General features: G+C 40.9%; 1 protein-coding gene across 20 annotated transcripts in view; it reads left to right on the forward strand.

Annotated features, from left to right (window-relative positions):
• DST (dystonin) overlaps window positions 1–20,205 on the forward strand; it is a 432,285-nt gene that overhangs the window by 339,074 nt on the left and 73,006 nt on the right. For all 20 annotated transcript variants that reach the window (XM_070418341.1, XM_070418345.1, XM_070418343.1 and 17 more), the window contains 2 exons: window positions 1,332–2,803; window positions 18,651–18,812. In XM_070418341.1, coding sequence (XP_070274442.1) covers window positions 1,332–2,803; window positions 18,651–18,812 — 1,634 coding nt within the window. The remainder of the gene's footprint in view (window positions 1–1,331; window positions 2,804–18,650; window positions 18,813–20,205) is intronic.

Consider the following 20,205-nt stretch of genomic DNA (forward strand, 5'->3'; position numbering starts at 1 on the left):
TCCTGCACGCCCTCCATTGGGGATGTGCCCGCAACCAGGGTACATGCCCTTGACCAGAATCGAACCCAGGACCCTTGAGTCCGCAGGCCGACGCTCTATCCACTGAGCCAAACCGGTTCGGCTACTTTGATTTTTAAAAGACGTAAATGTTGTGTTGCTGTGTGACAGACTTATGTCACCAGATAAACAGATGAATACCGTTATCAAAAAGGCGTTGCCTCGTTTTCTCATCTGCAGCTATTTTGTCTGACTCTGTCAGAAATCCGCATTTCTAGAGAAGTGTGTGAAAGAGAAGCACGTGGCTCTACTTTCCTCTCGCCTCCTGTGGCCCCAATTCCGTGACATGTGGACCAGGGTTTGTCCCAAGCAGCAGCAGTGAGTTACTGACGTCAGAGGGGCCTGCCTAGGAAGAGCACATTCAACTGCTGTATCTTTCCTGCTTGAAAAGTAACACTAGGTCAGTGGTTCTCAACCTTGGCTGCACATTAGAATCACCTGGGAATCTTTTTTAAAGCCTGATTTCAGGCCCAGGTGATTCTAAGGTGCAGCCAAGGTTGAGAACCATGGACCTAGGTGTCTTGCAAACTAGTAAAGACTCTGTTCATACTTTTTAATTGATTGGGTTTGTTTATTGATCAAATCAGTTAGGCTTACTCATTCATTTGGACATTATATTGATAATATTAGCTATTGAGATTATGATTATTACTGCTATGGACACTTCTATGTGACAGGCATTAAGCTAAGAACTTTTCAGGTACTATCCCTCAATGGCCACAACAGCTTTTACGAATGTTGCCCGTTTACATCTGGGGAAGTAAGGCTTAGAGGTCCTAAGAGGTTGAGGTGAGACCCAAACCCACGTTGTTCCTGTGGGCTTCATTATATTGTCTCCACGACAATGTACAAGTCATAGAATTGAAGCAGTCATATTTGATAAGAGATGGATTACTTACCAGCATTCTTAGAACTGTGAACAGTTGTCACTTCCACTTACTGGAATGGAGACGACCTGGCAGAGCAGACAGCGTGTGACTGTCCTTTGCTTGTCCTCTGCCACCCTGCACCTTTACGCAGTTTTCCCGATTCCCATCGTCTCCCTCCTCCTCACCTTGATTGTCTTTTTTGTTGTTGTTGCTGCCCCTACCTCTTGCTCCCTTTACCCCCTTTGTCAATAACTTGTGCTCACTTGTAGTTCTCATAGTCAGTGCTGAGAAAACTCTTGCTTTTAGACAGTCCTGTACACTTATTTGGTGATTTTCCTTTTGGCTTTTCATAGATGAAATCAGCATTTTGATGTAAAATAAACATGCCTGTAATTTCATTTTTAGAGCATCATGTCCAGCACCTTCAGTTGGCCTGTGCCAGCTCTCATCAGTTTCAGCAGATGTCTAGAGATTTTCAGGCTTGGCTGGATACAAAGAAGGCAGAACTACACAAGTCTCACCCAGTATCAGCTAAACTCGATGTCTTGGAGTCCTTAATGAAAGATCAGAAAGACTTTAATAAAACATTGACTACTCAGTCTAGTATTTATGAAAAAACCATTGCAGAAGGTGAAAATCTGTTATTAGAAACACAAGGGTCCGAGAAGGCAGCCTTACAGTTACAACTTAACACAATTAAAACCAATTGGGATGGATTTAATAAGCAGGTGAAAGAAAGAGAAGACAAGGTAAAAGATTGCTTGGGGAAAGCCCTCAAGTATAAAGAACACGTGGAGACCCTCCGGCCATGGATAGATAAATGTCAAAATAACCTGGAGGAGATAAAATTTTACCTGGATCCTGCTGAAACAGAGAATTCTATTGCCAAGTTAAAGTCTCTGCAGAAGGACATGGACCAGCACTTCGGGATGGTGGAATTGCTGAACAATGCAGCTAACAGCTTGCTCAGTGTCTGTGAGACCGATAAAGAGGTGGTTACAGATGAGAATAAATCACTGAACCAGAAGGTAGACATGGTCACTGAACAACTTCACACTAAGAAATTCTCTCTGGAGAACATGGCCCAGAAGTTTAAAGAATTTCAAGAAGTGTCCAAAGAAGCTAAAAGGCAGCTTCAGTGTGCAAAGGAACAGCTAGAGGCCCACGATTCTCTAGGACCCCAGGCTTACAGTAGCAAATACCTGACCATGTTGCAGACTCAGCAGAAATCACTTCAGACCTTGAAGCAACAGGTAGATTTGGCCAAAGGCCTTGCACAGGACCTGGTGGCGGAAGCCTCAGACTCAAAGGGAGCCTCTGATGTTTTATTACAAGCAGAAACCTTAGCTCAAGAGCATAATGTCCTAAGTCAGCAGGTTGATGAGAAGTGTTCATTCTTAGAAACCAAGCTTCAGGGTATTGGACATTTCCAGAATACCATCCGGGAAATGTTTTCTCAGTTTGCAGAGTTTGATGATGAACTAGATAGCATGGCCCCAGTGGGGAGAGATGTAGAGACGTTACAAAAGCAGAAGGAGGCCATTACGGCCTTCCGGAAGAAACTAGAAGCCCTCATAGCTAGCAACGACAATGCCAACAAAACCTGCAAGCTGATGCTGGCCACGGAAGAAACCTCTCCTGATCTTGTGGGAATCAAAAGGGACTTGGAGGCTCTCAGCAAACAGTGCAACAAGTTGCTGGACCGAGCACAAGCCAGAGAGGAGCAGGTGGCCGGGACAATTGAGCGTCTCGGCGATTTCTACAGCAAATTGAAGGAATTTTCTACTCTGCTTCAGAAGGCCGAAGAACTTGAGGACTCTCAAGGCCCCGTTGCTATGGAAACAGAGACCATCAACCAGCAGCTTAATGTGTTCAAGGTAGGGAATTCTTCATTTTTGCTGAGCACTTTTTATTATTATAGGAGATTTCTCATTGAAAGGAGATGGTCTCTTTTGTAGAACCTTCTCATATGACTGTCACACAGTGTTTGAGCTTGAATGAGCATTAATGGGGTAATATCCAGGCACATGGGGTAGGGGGGTGTTCCAAAAGCTTCCTGGGGGTTTGAGCCCTCATAGGATAAGGCCTGAGATGATACAAAGAGGTCAAAAGAGTGCGTGGAGTGTCCCAGCACTTTTCATGAAGCCTGAAACTGACATCATGGAGTCTGTTAATGATCTCATTCACGGCTGACATCTGGAGGGCCCAGCACTGTGTTTTGAACTCTGCTGCCGAGGCCACTCCCGTACATGAAAGCTTGTTCTCTTCGTGTTTGTCTCCCAGCATTTTCTTTAATGGTGAATTATAGGCTTTTCCTGCCCTTTCCTTTTTTATGGTCTTCTTATCCTTCTTAATTGAATTTCATTTTGTAAACGTTTTTCTTCCAAGAGTTCATGTTTTTAAAGAGTGGGGTTCCATGTTGTAATCCTGGTTTTATAAAACAAAGATCTTGGGCGCATGCCCCAGACGGTTAGGAGTAAATCATTCTTTGATTGGACAATAGGCTCCTCAGGGCCGAGGAATGTCTGCCACTTGACAGCACTTAGTGATGCTTGATGAATGGAACGTGAGGTAAATATGGTCGGCCGGGTGCGGTGTCATTAGAGTTGGCCTCATTTATGATAGGAAGCACAGAAGTTGCAAAGCTATGTTCATCCCTGCACAGAGAAGGTCCGACATAGCAAGCATTTGCTGCATGGGACTCGTGAACCTGTGGTGTGGGCACGGGCCCTGTCCTATTGATGAAGCATGTCTTCCTTTCCAGTAGAGACCGGTGTGGAGATAAGCCCCACCATTAGCACATAAAGGATAAAATAAGACTAAATAAAAACAATTTGCAAAACCCAAATTGTTTCCCATGAGAAATGAATGTAAATGAAGTGGACTTCCAAATTCTGTGCTGTTATATTTGACATAGTGTTTCCCTTGCTCATCCTTAATAACAGTATCAAGGTGACTGAATTTTGAAAACTTCAAAATAACTTCATTTTCTCCTCTTCCTCTTCTTCCTCCTCCTGCTTTCTTCTCCTTCCTTCTCCTTCTCTTCTCCCCTCCTTCTGTCCTTCTTTCCTTTTCCTCCTCCTCCTGCTCCTCCTCCATTTCCTCCTCCTCCTCTTCCTCCACCTCCTCTACCTCCTCCACCTCCTCCTCTTCCTCTTCCTCACTATTATGGTTATTTGCTGTTTATAAAATCCCTTAGAAGCCCATTACCTTCAGGGCTTAAACATCTGTGATTCTGTATTTAGATCTTGATTCTTTTAAAAAAATATATATTTTATTGATTTTTTACAGAGAGGAAGGGAGAGGGATAGAGAGTTAGAAACATTGATGAGAAAGAAACATCGATCACCTGCCTCCTGCACACTCCCTACTGGGGATGTGCCCGCAAACAAGGTACATGCCCTTGACCAGAATGGAACCTGGGACCCTTCGGTCCGTAGGCTGACACTCTATCCACTGAGCCAAACCAGTTAGGGCTAGATCTTGATTCTTAAAGGTAAAGGAAATTATCTACTGTTGACTTTAGTTTCTTCATTACCCCATCAAACTTCCATATTTCTGATTTACAACATAGAGACTTCATATGAGAGGATTCTGTATGAGAAAAGTCAAGCTTTGTGGCAGTTGCTGCCTCTGAGCCTGGGGGAGAGCTTGAGGAGGGGTGAGTCTTCTTCAGAGAGAACATCAGGCTTTTCTGTAGAATTCGAACAAAACTTGAAAGCATAAATGACAGTAACCAAGTTGTCTTTTTACTCAGGAAATTTACTAAGCATGTTTAGTGCCTTTGTGAAACATTTTCATTTCTCTAGATTTTCTGCAAATTTGTATTGAAAAACAAACAAATGAGTTTCTTAATTTCTCTCCACTACTTCAACTATCTGTAAGAAAATGGGCAAAAATAATGGAACTGCTGCCTGAGGACGGTAGAAAATGTGGCTCTCCATGGAGAGAATTCTTTTGAAAGTAAGAAAAAGCAAGAAACAGGAGTCCTCTCACCATTGCACTGAATGTGTTTTGCAAATGGAAAAGTACTAAATTTAGCATTATTACCATCAGTGGTTGCAGAGATTGTTGTATTCGATTGTGAAGAAAAATAAACCACTTAGGGTGCTACGTCAGTCTGTTCTCTGATATCTTTGGAGGGAGTTGATTGATTTTAATGACATTCAGTAATAAAGGATATAATGATATACCACCAGTGTCTTGAGACCCAGTGATTCAACTAAAAGTTTCCAAGTGGATAGATCATCTTCATTTAATATAGTCCAGTGCCCTGGCCAGTGTGCCTCAGTGGTAGAGCTTTGGCCTGTGCACTAAAAGGTCGTGGGTTTGGTTCTCAGTCAAGGGCATGTACCTGGCTTGCAGGTTTGATCCCCGGCCCCCACTGGGGGCATATGCAGGAGGCAACCAGTTGATGTGTCTCTCTCACATTTTTTTTTTTTTTTTTTTTTTTAGTCTATCTCTCCCCCTCCCTCCCTTCCAACTCTCTCTTAAAAAAAAAAAAAAAAAAAATCAATAGAAAAAATATCCTTGGGTGAAGATTAACAAAACAAACTAATGAAAAAAGAGTATTATTATGGTAAATAACGTGGTAATTTATACATTCACTAATTCTGTGTATTTGTGTGTGTGTGTGTGTGCGAGCGCTCTAGAAAAGTAGCATTGACAACAGTTAACACTTATGTGTCAAGCCTTTTTCTAAACTCTCTCTTTAATCCTGTTAACAGTCAGGAGAGGTGGGTGCTGTTGTTATCCCCATTTTATTCTAAGGAAGCTGAGACCCAGAGAGGTCCTGTGACTGGCCCAAGGTCACACAGGTAGTGAGCGTGAGAGCCTGGATGTTTATCACATTGCACATCTGATACTTTTTCTGGGAAATGTTCAGATCACCTTTGCTGTAACCTAATACAGTGGCTTGAGTAACCAGCCACTGTTCACTTTAATCCAAAGCACCAGAAACATCCACTGAAGGAATGTGTTTTATAACAGGCCGCTATGAGAAAATGAGATAAATATGTATGAAATTGTCTTAGAAACTGATATGGAGATGCTGTGATGGTGATGGTGGTGAGTACCACCTCAGGAGAAATCAGACCTTTCATTTTCTTGGTGATTATATCTTAAGTGATAAATTAGTTTACAATTCAGATCTTAATTTAGTTAATGTTGGGCATAGACATTAAGTGGAGTGATTTGTATTGAGTGAAAAACCAATAGTTTGCTTAAAAATAGCAAACTCCTAGTTATTCTAATTTCTAAAAATAAAACAGAAAAGCACTGAAGGTACTGGCTTTTTTAAGTCTATTTTTTTTTTAGACTTTAAAATATAATCCTGTTTGCCATTACTCTTTTTGGTAGATTTAGCTTAATCTAATGTCACAGATAAAATCTTATAACAATTTTTAATAATATAAAACAAACTACCTTTAGAGTTGGACTGAAACTTCATAATAGCTATTACCCAGTTACTCGGGATGAGTGTCTTTTATTCACTAGGAACTTAATGGGTTATTTAAAGTAGGTAGGACAGACTTTCTCAGCTACCATTATCTCCCCCAAACTTAACCTAAGAAATAAGTTAATATCCTTGAAAGGACAACATTAATTCATGTTTAAGATACCAACCCAGACATAATGATTAAAAATAAATGCTATTCTGAACCACATGTCCTAACTCACTGTCGGTGAAAACTGTTCCAAGTGTCGAAAATAGATTGGTGTTACCTTTTGAGTTAGCTTCAAGTTTTTGAGTTAGCTTCAAGTTAGCTTCAATAGTTATTTTGATTGTGTAAGTTCTGTTTACCATACGTTTTTCTACTTCTAAGTATTAGTCATTGGACTAAAATGTGTGAAGTGCGAGGTGTTTTCTACTACTGTTGGTAACTCAGAGTACCATCTGCCTATTTACACTTTGCTCTTATTACATCAGATTCTAGCACGCTTTCATAAATTCTGAGGCAGAAAGTCTAAAAGTCCTTTGGTGTTCCCCTTACCCCTACCTCCTGTTGAAGACTCCTAGGTCAAGATTATCTTCAAATCGAAACTACATTATTAAGTAATATTAATGTTTCCACATTTTTATTTATCAAAGACATATGTAACCAACTATATACAAGGAGCATGCCCTGGCAATTCTTATGATGTCATCAACAGCCAATCAGATTTTCTCATTATCATGAAGTAATCATTATCACCATATTGACTTGATTTAATTTCAGTGAAGATCAAAGAAACTTGATGTTTTACCACACATGTACTGTCACATTCTAGCTAAATATACACCCCTCCCCACTTCTATCTAGGCCATGGTAAAACGTCTTAACTCAGAACCTGCTTACTATTTATTTCTGCCCCAACGGCAGTTCATTTTGTCCCCACATAAAAACACATCGCTGGTATAAGTCTGTCTGAGCCGAAGATTTTTTTTTCCCCAAAATGAAAATAGCATTACACAGCGCAGAGAATTTTGAAGCCAAGTTGAAACCACAAAGACCAGAAACACATGCCTGATTAATCTGTAATAAATTTTCTCTGGTCCAGGTGAAGACATTGTTTAACCCCGGCAGCGTCACTTGAATCCTGAGTGAACTAAAATGCCGGGTGTCAGGAGGTGGAGCAGCCAGGTAGTTTCAGCATTGTTTGTAAATACTTTTGCTGAAATGCAAATATCTTCTAAAGACACTTATTAAATGATCTTAAAACAACCTCTGTGATATCACCATATTTTTAAAGATAAAAGTGTCCAAAGAATGCTTTAGTAGCGGTATTTAAGTGTGCCCATATTGTTATATACAGGGAGGCCCATGATGAATTGCTCTCCATTTTTGTTGAGAGCAGGGGGAAATTAAATAGAGCTGTTGCAGAAGAGGTTTCTGTTAGGGGAAAAAAAAATATTCTTACTTGGCTCGATTTTTTTTGTTAATGAGAGTATATTAGCAAGGAAACTGTGTGATACCTCCCTCTGTTATTTTTAAAGGTGAAAATATGTTCCCTACAGAAACTGTAACTGGATACATGGGCTTTAGAGGAAGGTCACATTATTTAATCAGCCACATCAAAGTGGCACATAAGATTCTGGGAAGAAGGAATATCCCAGGTGATGGGCAAGAGAGAAGCCCCACTGAAGCAGAGACCACACGAAGCTACTAAGAGTTGGAGCCAGTCTGCTCTGTAGTATTGGTAATACCTCATATTGTCACCAGCACAGCGTAGACATAACAGATGGGCGCCCTCTTTCCTACGTCACACAGGAATATACCATACTGCTCCGAAAGCGTTGTCAAAAAGGCACCCGGCAACGTGGGTTCTTTCTGTGTTTGCTGCTAATTAATGCTGCGACTCTTTATGTTACATAGCCTCTCTTAACTTCTTTTACTTAATTTAAGATTGGGGCATGAAAACAGGTGTTCTAAGGGCAGTTCCAGTCAGGTTTTATAACAGGATTTTCTAAAATTGCTTTTTTAGTTGTTGTTAACAGGATAATCCTGTGTTACCAATTGAAAGTGATCCACTGAAAAGCATCCAACTGTATTACCTACTGTCCTTATCACAGGCCTCCCTTAGATAAAAAGGATACTTACAAAATGTATTTAACTAATGTGGAAAGTTGCTTAAAGGTGTGTCTATGTCTGTGTGTGTGAGAGGGACAGAGAAGAATTTGCTTTGTTGCTAATTTGATTGGTGTTTTTTGTTGTTGTTTTTTTTAATGTTTCTGTAAGTCTGCACTCATTGAAATAATAGCCCAGGGTAGCTAAATGCTGGGATTGTAAATGAAGTAAAAAGCTTTTGGAGATGTGCAAGAACCAGGTTACTAGAGAAAATGTCTGCGCTCACATCCTGTTCAATACATATCTTTGTCTTAATTTCAAGATTACTTATTTCTTTTTTCAGTGTTTTAATACGAAAAGTGTTTTCAGATTCTGTTTTTGTTAATCTGAAGGAAATTAAATGGGATCATTAACATGTATATTGGTTTTATTTGCTGGATGGCTTTTTAAAAATCAACTTTTAGAAGTTATATATGCATATGTGCATGTATTTTAATTAATAATGTTTACATATAGAATTATTTTGTGTTATAGACAGAAAATATTTTTTATCCACCATCATCTGAAGATTGGGGAAAAGATAGTCTTAGTAGTATTGTAGTAACTTACAGGGAGAATAGCAAGTGCTTATTAAAGACTAGAGGCCCAGTACACCAAATTTGTGCATAGGTGGGGTTCCTAGCGGCTGCCGGCTGGGGCCTCCCTTCTGCAGCTGCTAGCTGGGGCCTTCCTTTGTTCCATACTGCCCCTCTGGTGGTCAGTGCACATCTAACTCCCAGTTGGTCGAACTCCCATCCATGGGGGTAATTTGCATATTAGCCTTTTATTTTATAGGACTAGAGGCCCAATGTACGAAATCATGCAGTGGTGGGGTTGGGCCCACCCTGATAGGGGCTGATTGGGCTGGGCTGGCTAGGGAGAGGGGCCATGGGCGGTTGGTTGTCCGACCCTGCCCCCAGTCAGGGTTGGGGGGCGGTCAGGGTCGGGGCCAGTGGGGGGGAGGGGCCGTGGGCTGTTGGCTGGCCAGCCCCGCCCCCTGGTCAAACTTCCCATTGAACTCCCGGTCCAACTCTCGGTCAAGGGGACGATTTGCATATTAGCCTTTTATTATATAGGGTATTTTCCATCAAGATCAGATAATGAATCCATTAAGAGTTTCTGAATTTGTTTATTTTTGTGATGGAGTCTAAATAGCCTACTTTCTATTAAATATAAACATTTTCCACTGAAATAAGTAGCTATTGTATATTCATCTGATGATTATCTTTGTCAACCCTTTTAGCCATTTGTGAGGAAGTGTATTAGTTTGAAAACTAAAAATATAGGATGCTTTCAATTTTCATTAGCAAACGGCCTATCAGGTTTAGAAAGAATAAGAGAAATCGTTGCTCCTAAGGCCTATTTTTATACTCACAGCAAAAAAACACAGATATCTCTTGTTTGGCTTCTAGTCCAGATTTCAGGAGCTATTGCCAGGAGGATACTTTTGTCGGTTTTCATGAATAATGTTGCATTTATTCACACAGACCTTTTTCCCCTTATTACACACTGAATTTCTTAGTAACTCCACTCTTTCAGCTCTAAAACCTGCATGTTCCAGTTGATAAAATTAGCCTTTTAACTTTTCTGTGAGATAGAATGTTGTACTTAGTGGTAAGATTTTTCAGGAACTTCCTTTTTGAAAGATTTAACTTTGGAAATATAAAAATGAGCAAATGCTCTGTTTTTGCTTATAATTTAATTTGTATTTGTGTACTTTTCCAATATCATCTTCCTTTTGAAGATACTTTAGCTAGATCCCATCTAGTAGGCTATGTAAGTAAGTAATGTATTGAGAAAATTTAACATTGTATGAAATAACAGTGTTGACAGTTTTTCAGAAAAACTTTGGTCATTTTATTCATTGTGTATTTCTCTCATGAAAATGTGAGAGATCTAGCTATCATGATTAATAATTAACACAATTTATCATATCTTGATTTTATTAACATCAGCTACAATAATATTTAAAGTAGCTGTGTAAACCCAATTTGGGAGGAAAAGGTAAACCAGTCCAGTTCTGTTCTAAATATAAGTTCTTTCATGTTATCTAGATATGTCTTTGGAATATGGTTTCAAGTAATAATATATACATATGTGTGTGTGTGTGTGTGTGTGTGTTATTGTCATAAATATCAGTATAATAGTGCAAATTTTAACCTGAATCCAAATGTATTAGGATTATCATTTATAGAATTAGTCAAAATCAGTTTAATAAATAGAAATTTAGTTGTTCAATAAATGGCATATACTTAAACATAATCAACTAGAGGATATTTTTCATAGCATTCCCGACTTCTAAATTGTATTCTTTCATTCATATTTTCCATTGTAAGGACAGTGTCACTTCATCTCTGTGTTCCAATGTTTTGCCAGTGCTGGCCATGGGGTTTGGCAGATAGTGAGCACTATATGATGAATAGTTGAACTTATGAATGAATTACCTTTGTAGTTTTTAAAATGTACTATCCATCTCAAATGTGAGGTTACATGTTGCTCTTTTTATTGTACTAACTAGAGGCCCGGTGCACGGATTCGTGCACCGATGGGGTCCCTCAGCCTGGCCTGTGCCCTCTAGCAATCCGGGATCCCTCGGGGGATGTAGTAGTGTGCAAAGGAGCAGGCAGCTGGGGAGGAGCCCGAGCCCAGTGAGCCTGCCGCTGCTGCCACTCGGTAGTGCTGCCACGGAGGTGGGAGAGGCTCACACTGCTGCAGCTGCACTTGCCAGCCATGAGCCCAACTGTGGGAGTGCACTGACCACCAGGGGGCAGCTCCTGCACTGTCTCTCCCCTGGTGGTCAGTGCACATCATAGTGACCAGTCAGTCGTTCAGTCATTCAGTCATTCAGTCGTTAGGCTTTTATATATATAGATGATTCAGAGTTAGAATGTAAGGTAGACTGAATTGGGACCATTCTTATGAGAAGTTCTGAATATTTCAGAATATTTAGAGAAAGGCACTCATTCACATTTCATGGAAACTTCACTATAATATTGCCATGAATAAGTAGCTTTACAGGCTTACCTGTCAAGATAGTGGCCTTTAGGCCCTGTCTCCCGTGGCTTAATGTTTAGAGTGTTGGCCCTCGAACCAAAAGGTCTCCAGTTTGATTCCTGGTCAAGGGCATGTACCTGGATTGCAGGTTCAATCAAGGGGAAATATATCCTCAGGTAAGGAATAACAACAAAAAAGATAGTGGCAATTGGGAGTAACTTAGTCTCTCTTAATTCCCGGCCTAGTGCTCAGCACACTGTTCAGACATGGTAATGTGTGTGCATGTTTTTTCTTTTTCTTATTGTCAGCACCTCAGAGCAGCCCGAGTGCTCTAACACTACAGGATCTGGTGCCTGTTGAAATATTTCCCTTCTTGTTTATGAAAAATGGGCTTTGAATTGATATTATGATATTGATGGGTACTTTATATATATATTTTCCAACTTGACCACATGCTGACTTGTATCTAATAATTGTGAATAGGTGTGTTACTTATAGAGTCTGATTATGCATAGATTTTTTTAAAAGATTTAATTTTTAGGTTTGTAAAAATAGTTTTGGAATTGTTTTCTCATTAAAGAAACAAAAGTTCTGTCCCATGTCTTTTCTGTAAAAGTATGAGAAAACGTAAGGTTGTTTTTACTAGAGCTGCCTTCTTCACTTGGGATCAGTGCAGTTTTATGTTCAAATATTATCTTGTGAGACTGAGAAAAGATAATCTGCCCTCATGTATTAATCTATCTGCTAATCTGGCAATGTTGCTTATTTTGTAAAATAAAGGATGGATAGATTTTATTTTACCTAAGTAAAAGTATTAATTTCCCCCCAAGGGCTATGGCATGGTTTGCTGAATTTATTTTCAAACAGTATTTTAAGAGCGTGTTTGTTCAGTAGATAAACATCTGTGCATGTGATTTTGTTTATGAAATATCTGGAGTCACTTACTGCCCTTGATCTGTTAACCTCAAGAGGGCTGCATGGTTATTAGTAACTACTAATATTCATGTCAGCGGTGCTCAGGGCACCTTGCCATAGGAATAATTTACTCTGGAGAACGGTTAGACTTGAACTTGGGCTTCAAAAAGGAATGACACAACACTCCACTTCAAAGTGATCCGCACTTAGCATGGCAGATACTAATACAGAGTCTGCAACTGTGTGAGGGAGTGGTTTCGGCAGAAGGGTAGGAACCTGTTAGTTCCTTTTCTCCTCATTTAATATTCAAATGAACACCGGACATTCTCAGAAATGATTCCCCCAGGAGCTCCTATTGTCACGTTCAGCCTCTGCAAGCCCTTCCTCTCCCTCCCTATTCTGAAATAGGTGGTGAGCTTTGGGCGATTCTGAACCCGAGCTGCCCCTCTCCCCCCAGCGGGTCTGATTTGCGCTGATGTCACCACCAAGCTGTTGCATTGCAGCCTCTGGGCCTCTAGGTTCCTCCCCCTGAAACAGCTCACCCGGCTGGGAGAAGAGGCGAGGAGTCAAAGACACGATGACTGCGAAGTTCAGGCTCGGGAGGGCTTAGCCGCGGAGGAGCCACCGAGCTGCGCGTCCGCATCCGCAGCGCTCGGCGGGCGCAGGGACGGAGCGAAGGGACGGAGCCCATGTTGCCCAAAGAGAGTGAGGACCTTCCCGGGAGCGCCCTGGCTCGGGAGGATGCCTGCCCCGCCGGGGGCCCTGCTGCCGTGAGGAGCTGGGGACAGCGCCGGAGCTCCCTGCCGGAGTTCCTTCCCTGCCTCCGCCTCCGACACCTCTGCCTCGCTCCAGCTGTAGCTAAAATGAAAGACAAACTGCGGCCACACTTGGTCAGCTTCAAAGGCTAGACGAATCTCGGTTTCCAGCTGGAATGTGAATGACGCTGCCTGTGCCTTAGAGGGAACTCGGAACTCTTCTATGCTGCAACTGCCTCAGGTGGAATAAGCCTTCTTAAGGAGGATCAGATAAGACTCTGGAAACTGGCTTTTTTTTTTTTTTTTTTTTTTTTAAGGAGAGTTTCTAGAACACCATGCTTTCTAAACTATTTACTTTAAACAGTTGCTGGATTGTACTGGCCCGGCTGTCCAAAAGCCGAATTATTTTTCCCCCCTCCTTTGGGTACTTCTGAGTAGCCTCAAAGAAGCTTAATATGGGAAGAAAAACTGCCGTTTGAATCCAGATTATTTATAGCTACGCCCCCAACCCCCCCCCCCCCCCCCCAAAAAAAGGCAAAAGAAAATTTTAACTTTCTTACAACATTAGACTGATTTTCCTCTGAAGATCTGTTCTGTGCCTTCATCTGACAATACGCGGTCCCTGTGTTTGTCTTTTAAGTTTCTGAGGCATGGTTTATTTATACAGGAGATGAAGTTTTGTAAGCCATCTTTAAGTGGATTACAGTTAACCAGCACTCTGCCTAAGTTAGTGTTCAGCCTGTTAAAATGCTTGCTCCCTTGGACATTTTAATCTGGAAACCTCGGATGAAAAATTAGACTAAAAAGGGAAATGAACTGACAATGGAATGTTCTGACTGTTTGAGCCACTGTTAAGTGTATGTTTGTTGTTGTTTTCTGTGTTTTGGAGTATGTGAAAGGGAACTTTGGGGGCTGGGGAACGGGGAGGTGTGGTTTCTGCTCTGTGTTCTTGATGCACTTTATTTTTTTAGAATCATTCTAAAAACTACCAGCTACAAGGATAGTTGCATTTTGACTGATGCACTGATGATGACCTTAAACACCTCATAGATTATGACGTGTATTATTTGAGCATGTGTCTTTATGCTAAAGACACTGTATAGTTCTGTGCAGAGGTATACTTTTTCGAAAGATGCTTTGCCTTATTTCTTAATTTCTGTTTCAAGAGCTGCAATATTTGCTTTAACTTTCTGCACAATGGGGAAGCCACTCAGCAGACCAGACTGTTTACGTCAGAATCCCCCATGTGTAGGGAAGGGTGAAGAGGAGGAGGACCTGAATATCGAAGACTGTTATGTCCCACAGCGGTCGATCTATGACACTGTTAGACTAAATGAACAAATAGACTCGGGTTCAAAAGGCAGCCTGGCTTCCAGGCATTTTGGAGATCGGACTTTGCCCTACAGTCACAGGACACTGGATGTTAGTTCTTTATGCTCCAACGGTGCCCTGGCTTCTTCCAATGTGTTTGAGCTGAGAGGTCGGGAAGCTCACACCCTAGATGAAAAGATGATCTTTGATGCGCTCAAACTCAATAGCGACATCATCCGAACCACAGGATTACCCAAAGCCAAATCTCACGCCGAAAAGAAAGAGCATAGACGGTCATGGCGGATGTTTGTCCCAGCCAATTTTATGGATTATGCAAACAAAAGTGAAAGCTCCTTTGTTGAACCTACTGATGTGTCCCAGGCTGTCAGCAAGGCCAGCAAGTGCAGGTGGGGGACCAATTCCCTCACGTCGGAGGAGGACGACTCTGGCTTATGCAGCCCTCCAGCCGAGAGGGAAGAAAAACAGGCCATTTTAACTGGAGACCAGTCACAAATCAGAAGCGTGTCTTCTGCTGAAGATGTTCATATAGCAGAACAACATGCACCTTTCCTTCCTGCCCATTCCACTAGTGAACAGAAAATCCCGTTGCTTTCCTGTAGAAGTGCCTACCCTGAGGAGAACTTCAAAATGATTTTACATGGTGTTTCTCCCCTGGAGGAGACAACTGGTGTGAATGGTCCGAGGGAGACCCATGGTGAAAACTGCTGCCTGCAGAATGACTGGAAAGAGACCCCTGTGAAGTGTGACCCATTAATTAGAGATGGAGAAAACGAGTGTATCTCTAACCCAGGAGGAGAAGGGAAAACATATGGACCGGGAGAATTCCACATCACAGCAGAAAGCAGGGAATGGAAGGCAGATTCTCCTGAGGATTTGGGGCGCTCTCATTTAGATTTTGGGGGAAATCACGTAGATGGTGGTAGCAGAAGCTTAGAAGAAAATGCGACACTGTTAACACCATGCGATTCGGAAGAATCGAACCCTGCACCTAAAGAGGAAGTGGAGGCTCCTCTTTCTGCCCAGGAGATGGAGGTGGCCCATACGAAGTGCTCCCCGAAATTCAGAGCAGCGAGAAAGAAAGCTCCCAGGAAAACCAGGGCCCGGGCAGGAGTATTGGACACAGTCTGTAATGGCTTTCAGTCAGTTCAGGTAACTCGTGGAAACGTGAAACCCTGCCCTGCCAAATTCTGTGCTTCTGTTCTCAAGTGGTCACTGGTGTTTCATCTGAGGGTGTGGGGAGACTAGCGCCCTACGAGATGCCAGATATTGATAAGTTGATCATTACAGCAAACTAATTAGGTGGGGGTTTTGGGGAATGATCATTCCCAGCTGTCGAGAGTCCTGCTATTGGTTGTGCAGCTGGTGGCTGTGTGCCATCGCTTAGAATGCCTCCACTGTGAATTTATGTGAACGTTCAGCTTTTACACAAACTGTGGTTTAAGACACTGCCGTTTAGGGGCAGTTACATTGGATTTATTAAGCTTGAACAGGCTTAGTCATGAAGGTACAAACACAATATTATATTGTTGTGGTCTGCGAAGTACTCCACTCAAATTAAGGATGTTTTAAAATGTGCTGAAAGTTTTCTCTCAGTAGCTCTGCATGTGGCAGTAGAGAAGTTACGTTGTGCTGTATTTTGCAGCCCCGATAGCTAGCGCCTGGCTTTCTGTGAGTGGTGAATGAGGTAAGAAAGTGAAGGGTGCAGCCCCGTAATAAGCAGAGGTTGTTTGTCAGGCCTGTAATTTTTTTCTTCCCACTTAGACTGAAGCTCAGTTATTTTGGTAGTTTTTCTAAGCTCTTCTGGTAAACTTTGCCTCAGAGGTAATTTTATTTTATTTTAAGCTTCTCTCTGTGTGTGTGCTTATGGACTAGGTTAAGGGGAAAGTCTCTCTTGATAAGTATTTTGCTACCACTGAGAGATAAGGGATTTGGACAATTTCAGAAAAGTTTCTCAGTCCGTGAAATAATTGCCCAAGTCAGCAATGCCCTTTCCTTGAGCATGCTTTAAATGACATGCTAGTTTAAAAGCTTGGCTAAGTACATTTTTATGTAAAGGATCTTGCAGTTTATTTGTAGAAAGTAATGAAGCTCTTAGGAGTACATAGATTCTTTAGTAGTTAACTTTTATAACCCTTAGTATATTTTTGTAGTACTTCAGAAATTACCACAGACTCACCTAGACCTACTCTGATATGCACCTCTAAAATTAATTTCTTTAAAACCAAGGTAAGAAAGAGATTAAGGCAATTTACTACAACATTATATTAGGGTGCACTTTTTTCCGTCCTGAAAATTATCTGAGAGGGAGAATAGAACTTTTCCCTGAATCCTTATATACCAGACAAGTTCTTGGGCTTAAGAATGTAGCAGTCCCTCCTCCTCGTGTGTGTGTGTGTGTGTGTGTGTGTGTGTGTGTGTGTGGTAAAACATATCCACAGCGATTCATAGAAGTAGTAACTTAGAAAGTGGTATGGAAAAGAAATAGAATCATAATACAGCACCAAACTCTATTTTTACCACCTTGTCTCCACTTTCCATTGCCTTATTAAGTAAATTTATGCCTTTTAAAAACTTACGGAAACTTGTGTTTTTGTTCCTCAGTGACTTGGGGAATTCTTATAATTTGTTTGATTATGTGAATATGGTATTGTTATATAGAAACAGTTCTCCAGTGTGGAAATTGTCTATATAAGAGGGGACTTCTAGAGGAAATGGTCATTTATTTGTTTGCTGTTCCTTAATGTACTCATTCATACAATAACACGGAAGTAGCCTGCTTTTGGGGCCTTGGCCAGAGTTGAGAGAGTTTGTCTCCTGCAGCCTCTGCATCTTTCAAAATTGTTTTCCACACTGTGCTTGAATTTTATCTTAAGTACTGTTTTGATACTTGCCTTTGTTATGTTTTGTATGTTCTGCTTAACTGTTTGTTCCCTTGGGCTATTGATATATTTGTATAGTGCCCTATAGTATAACAGCTCAGAACCAAAACCTTGTCTTACCTTACTATCTTAGCTGAAACTTTCCTTTCTGAGTTAAATTAACTTATTTTCTTTATGACATCCTTTAACTCCTGTATTGAAAACACTTATATTGTCTATGAAAATGTTGATCTACCCCTCCCACCCCCCCAGTATAATCTGTTTAGGGGTTGTTATCATTCATTCCAAGACATAATACTATTTTTCTATACTGATGTTTATTTGGCAAATAATCATCAAGTACAATATTGCATGTTAGGTACTATGGGAGGTCCAGGGTCTGAAACTATTATAAGGAAAAGAGAACTTTCTGCTTCCATGGAGCTTGCATTTTGCTCTAACACGGTAGCTCTTTGGACAGTTACAGGCAGGCAGCCGGGACCATAAGTTGGATGGGAGGAGGAGTCTCGTTCAGGGGCAGTTCTGGAAAGCTGCTGACAGGGGAGGCAGTGACCAAAGCGTAACCACAGTTGCTGTGCTAGTGATATGTGTGATCAGGTCCTGGGGTGAGGTCTACATGCCTCTTGCAAGCCTATTGACATCTTGATAGAGATTGAGGGGGCTAGATGTTTAGGGATACATACTACTGCAGTGCTTGCCTATGCCATTTTTTCTTTTCCGATCCCTGTATTTTGGCCCATCTGGCAAGTCATAGATTGGCATCTTGGCTCACTTCATCATCTTGTCAGTGATTCATCAAACTTTAATGCCAGCTAACAGCAGGCATTTTTAGAAGAGCCTATAAGAGCCCTTGCCCAGTAAACAGGTTCATCTTGGAGCCATCTTATCATTTTGTTCATTAGCATTTTTCATACATTTTTATACTATAGTTAAATTGGAATGATAGGAAATTTCTAGTGGTATGATAATGAAACAGTAAAGAGAGGACATACACTGTTTTCTTGGTTTCATAGGTAATCTGATTAAATGCACTTAGACTATTATTATTTTGTATTCATGAATAGTGTTAATAATTAGTATTATGAGTTTACATTTAGTTAACTTTCTAACTCTTATTAATAAGGTTGCTATGATATGAGTAGTATCATAGCAACAAAAATTATCTTTATCTCTAATGATTGATATCCCATCACTGAATCAATGTTTATATTTGGTAGTTATTAGGTCATATAATTCATATGATTATTGCTCTTCCAACTGCAGGTATTCCAAAAAGAAGAGATTGAACCCTTGCAGGTTAAACAGCAAGACGTAAACTGGTTGGGCCAGGGCCTAATTCAGAGTGCTGCTAACAGCACCAGCACCCAAGGTTTGGAGCAGGACCTGGACGATGTCAATGCCAGGTGGAAGACTCTCAATAAAAAGGTAACTTTCCCTTCCCCTTCGCTGTCCTTTCTGTTTGTTATCATTCACTAGCATTTGTTGTGACCACAAATCGTATTTACAGTAGCCAGACTTCCCTAAACATGTCCACTTTTTTATATTGCTGTAAACTGGATGGCCCAAACTCCAATGCCTACAGGGCTTGTTAGGAAGCATAAATGAAAGGAGCCAGCTGGAGGAAACAGGGCCTCTCCCTGTCAATATCTTGACTTTGATAGAGGCACAATAGTGCAAGGGTAATGGCAGGTGGCCCATGACACTGTCCTGTGTTGAGAGACCCCATGCACCTCTAAAGGCACAGTAACCACTTAGCTCCAGCAAAGCATTGCCTTGTAGGGGTCTATGCTCACTGTTGCCAAAGAATATATTTACTTTCAAGGAACCTGGACATCTCAGTTTTTTAGTGAAATCTTCTAACTTTCAAATGTCAGCAACTAATTCCACTGTATGATAGGTCACACTGTGCAAGTGAAAGCAACTATGCCTGTCTATCTGCCCTGGACTAAGGGTTGCCACCCTCCTGATAGACCATTGACAGCAAATGTTATTTTACTTATAAGGTAGAGATTCCCACCTTTTAAAAAATACCCATGTGGGAAATAAAATATCTCCAAAAAAAAATATCTCCTTAAATAATAAAGAGATAATGCTGACACACAATAGCAGATCTTGACATGACATAAATTATCAGAAAATTGTTATTAGATGGCAGTGCCTATCTGGTGGTGGTGGTGATTGTTCGCATACAAATTTTGCTGCATTGAAATCTTAAGCATCGCCAGGTCTCAAACCCACATTTATCATTCTTTGAAGTCGGATTCATATTGTAGTGCACTTTGAACACAATTGGAATGCAGTGTCAGATGAAAATATATTCCATAGTGCTTAAAATATCTTGCCAACTACTTTTTTAGTCCAAAAAGGAGATCGATGAGAAGGGCAGTAGGGTATTGTAGGACCCAGAGATTCCATTTACTAGAAGACAAAGGCCCTGGTCAGTTAAATAAGGACTCAGAGCTTGGAGCTAGCAGAATTTAATTGGATACTTTATAGTTATTTTGCCTAGCAAAACAGAATTCTCATTCTCTCTGTTATAATAGTTTTTTTTTAATCGTAGTCTTTTTTATCACTATCCCTGATATGCATCAGTAGGAAATAAAAAAATGAATCTCAAGGGTAATGATAAAAGTGACTAATGCGTTGTTTCTTTCAGCAACCTGAAAATATTTCAATCATTCATTGCTAATCATAAATGCATTGGATATTTCCAAAATCTCAGAGATTTTGTCTTTTACATCGACTGTTTTTGATGGCAACCTTATCTTCTTGGCTTACTTGCTAAACATTGATGCTGTTCTACCCCCATCCTGTCCAC

This window comes from Myotis yumanensis, unplaced genomic scaffold, assembly GCF_028538775.1.
Source record: "Myotis yumanensis isolate MYYU_CA2020_CCGP unplaced genomic scaffold, mMyoYum1.0.hap1 SCAF_6, whole genome shotgun sequence".
Classification (NCBI taxonomy): domain Eukaryota; kingdom Metazoa; phylum Chordata; class Mammalia; order Chiroptera; family Vespertilionidae; genus Myotis; species Myotis yumanensis.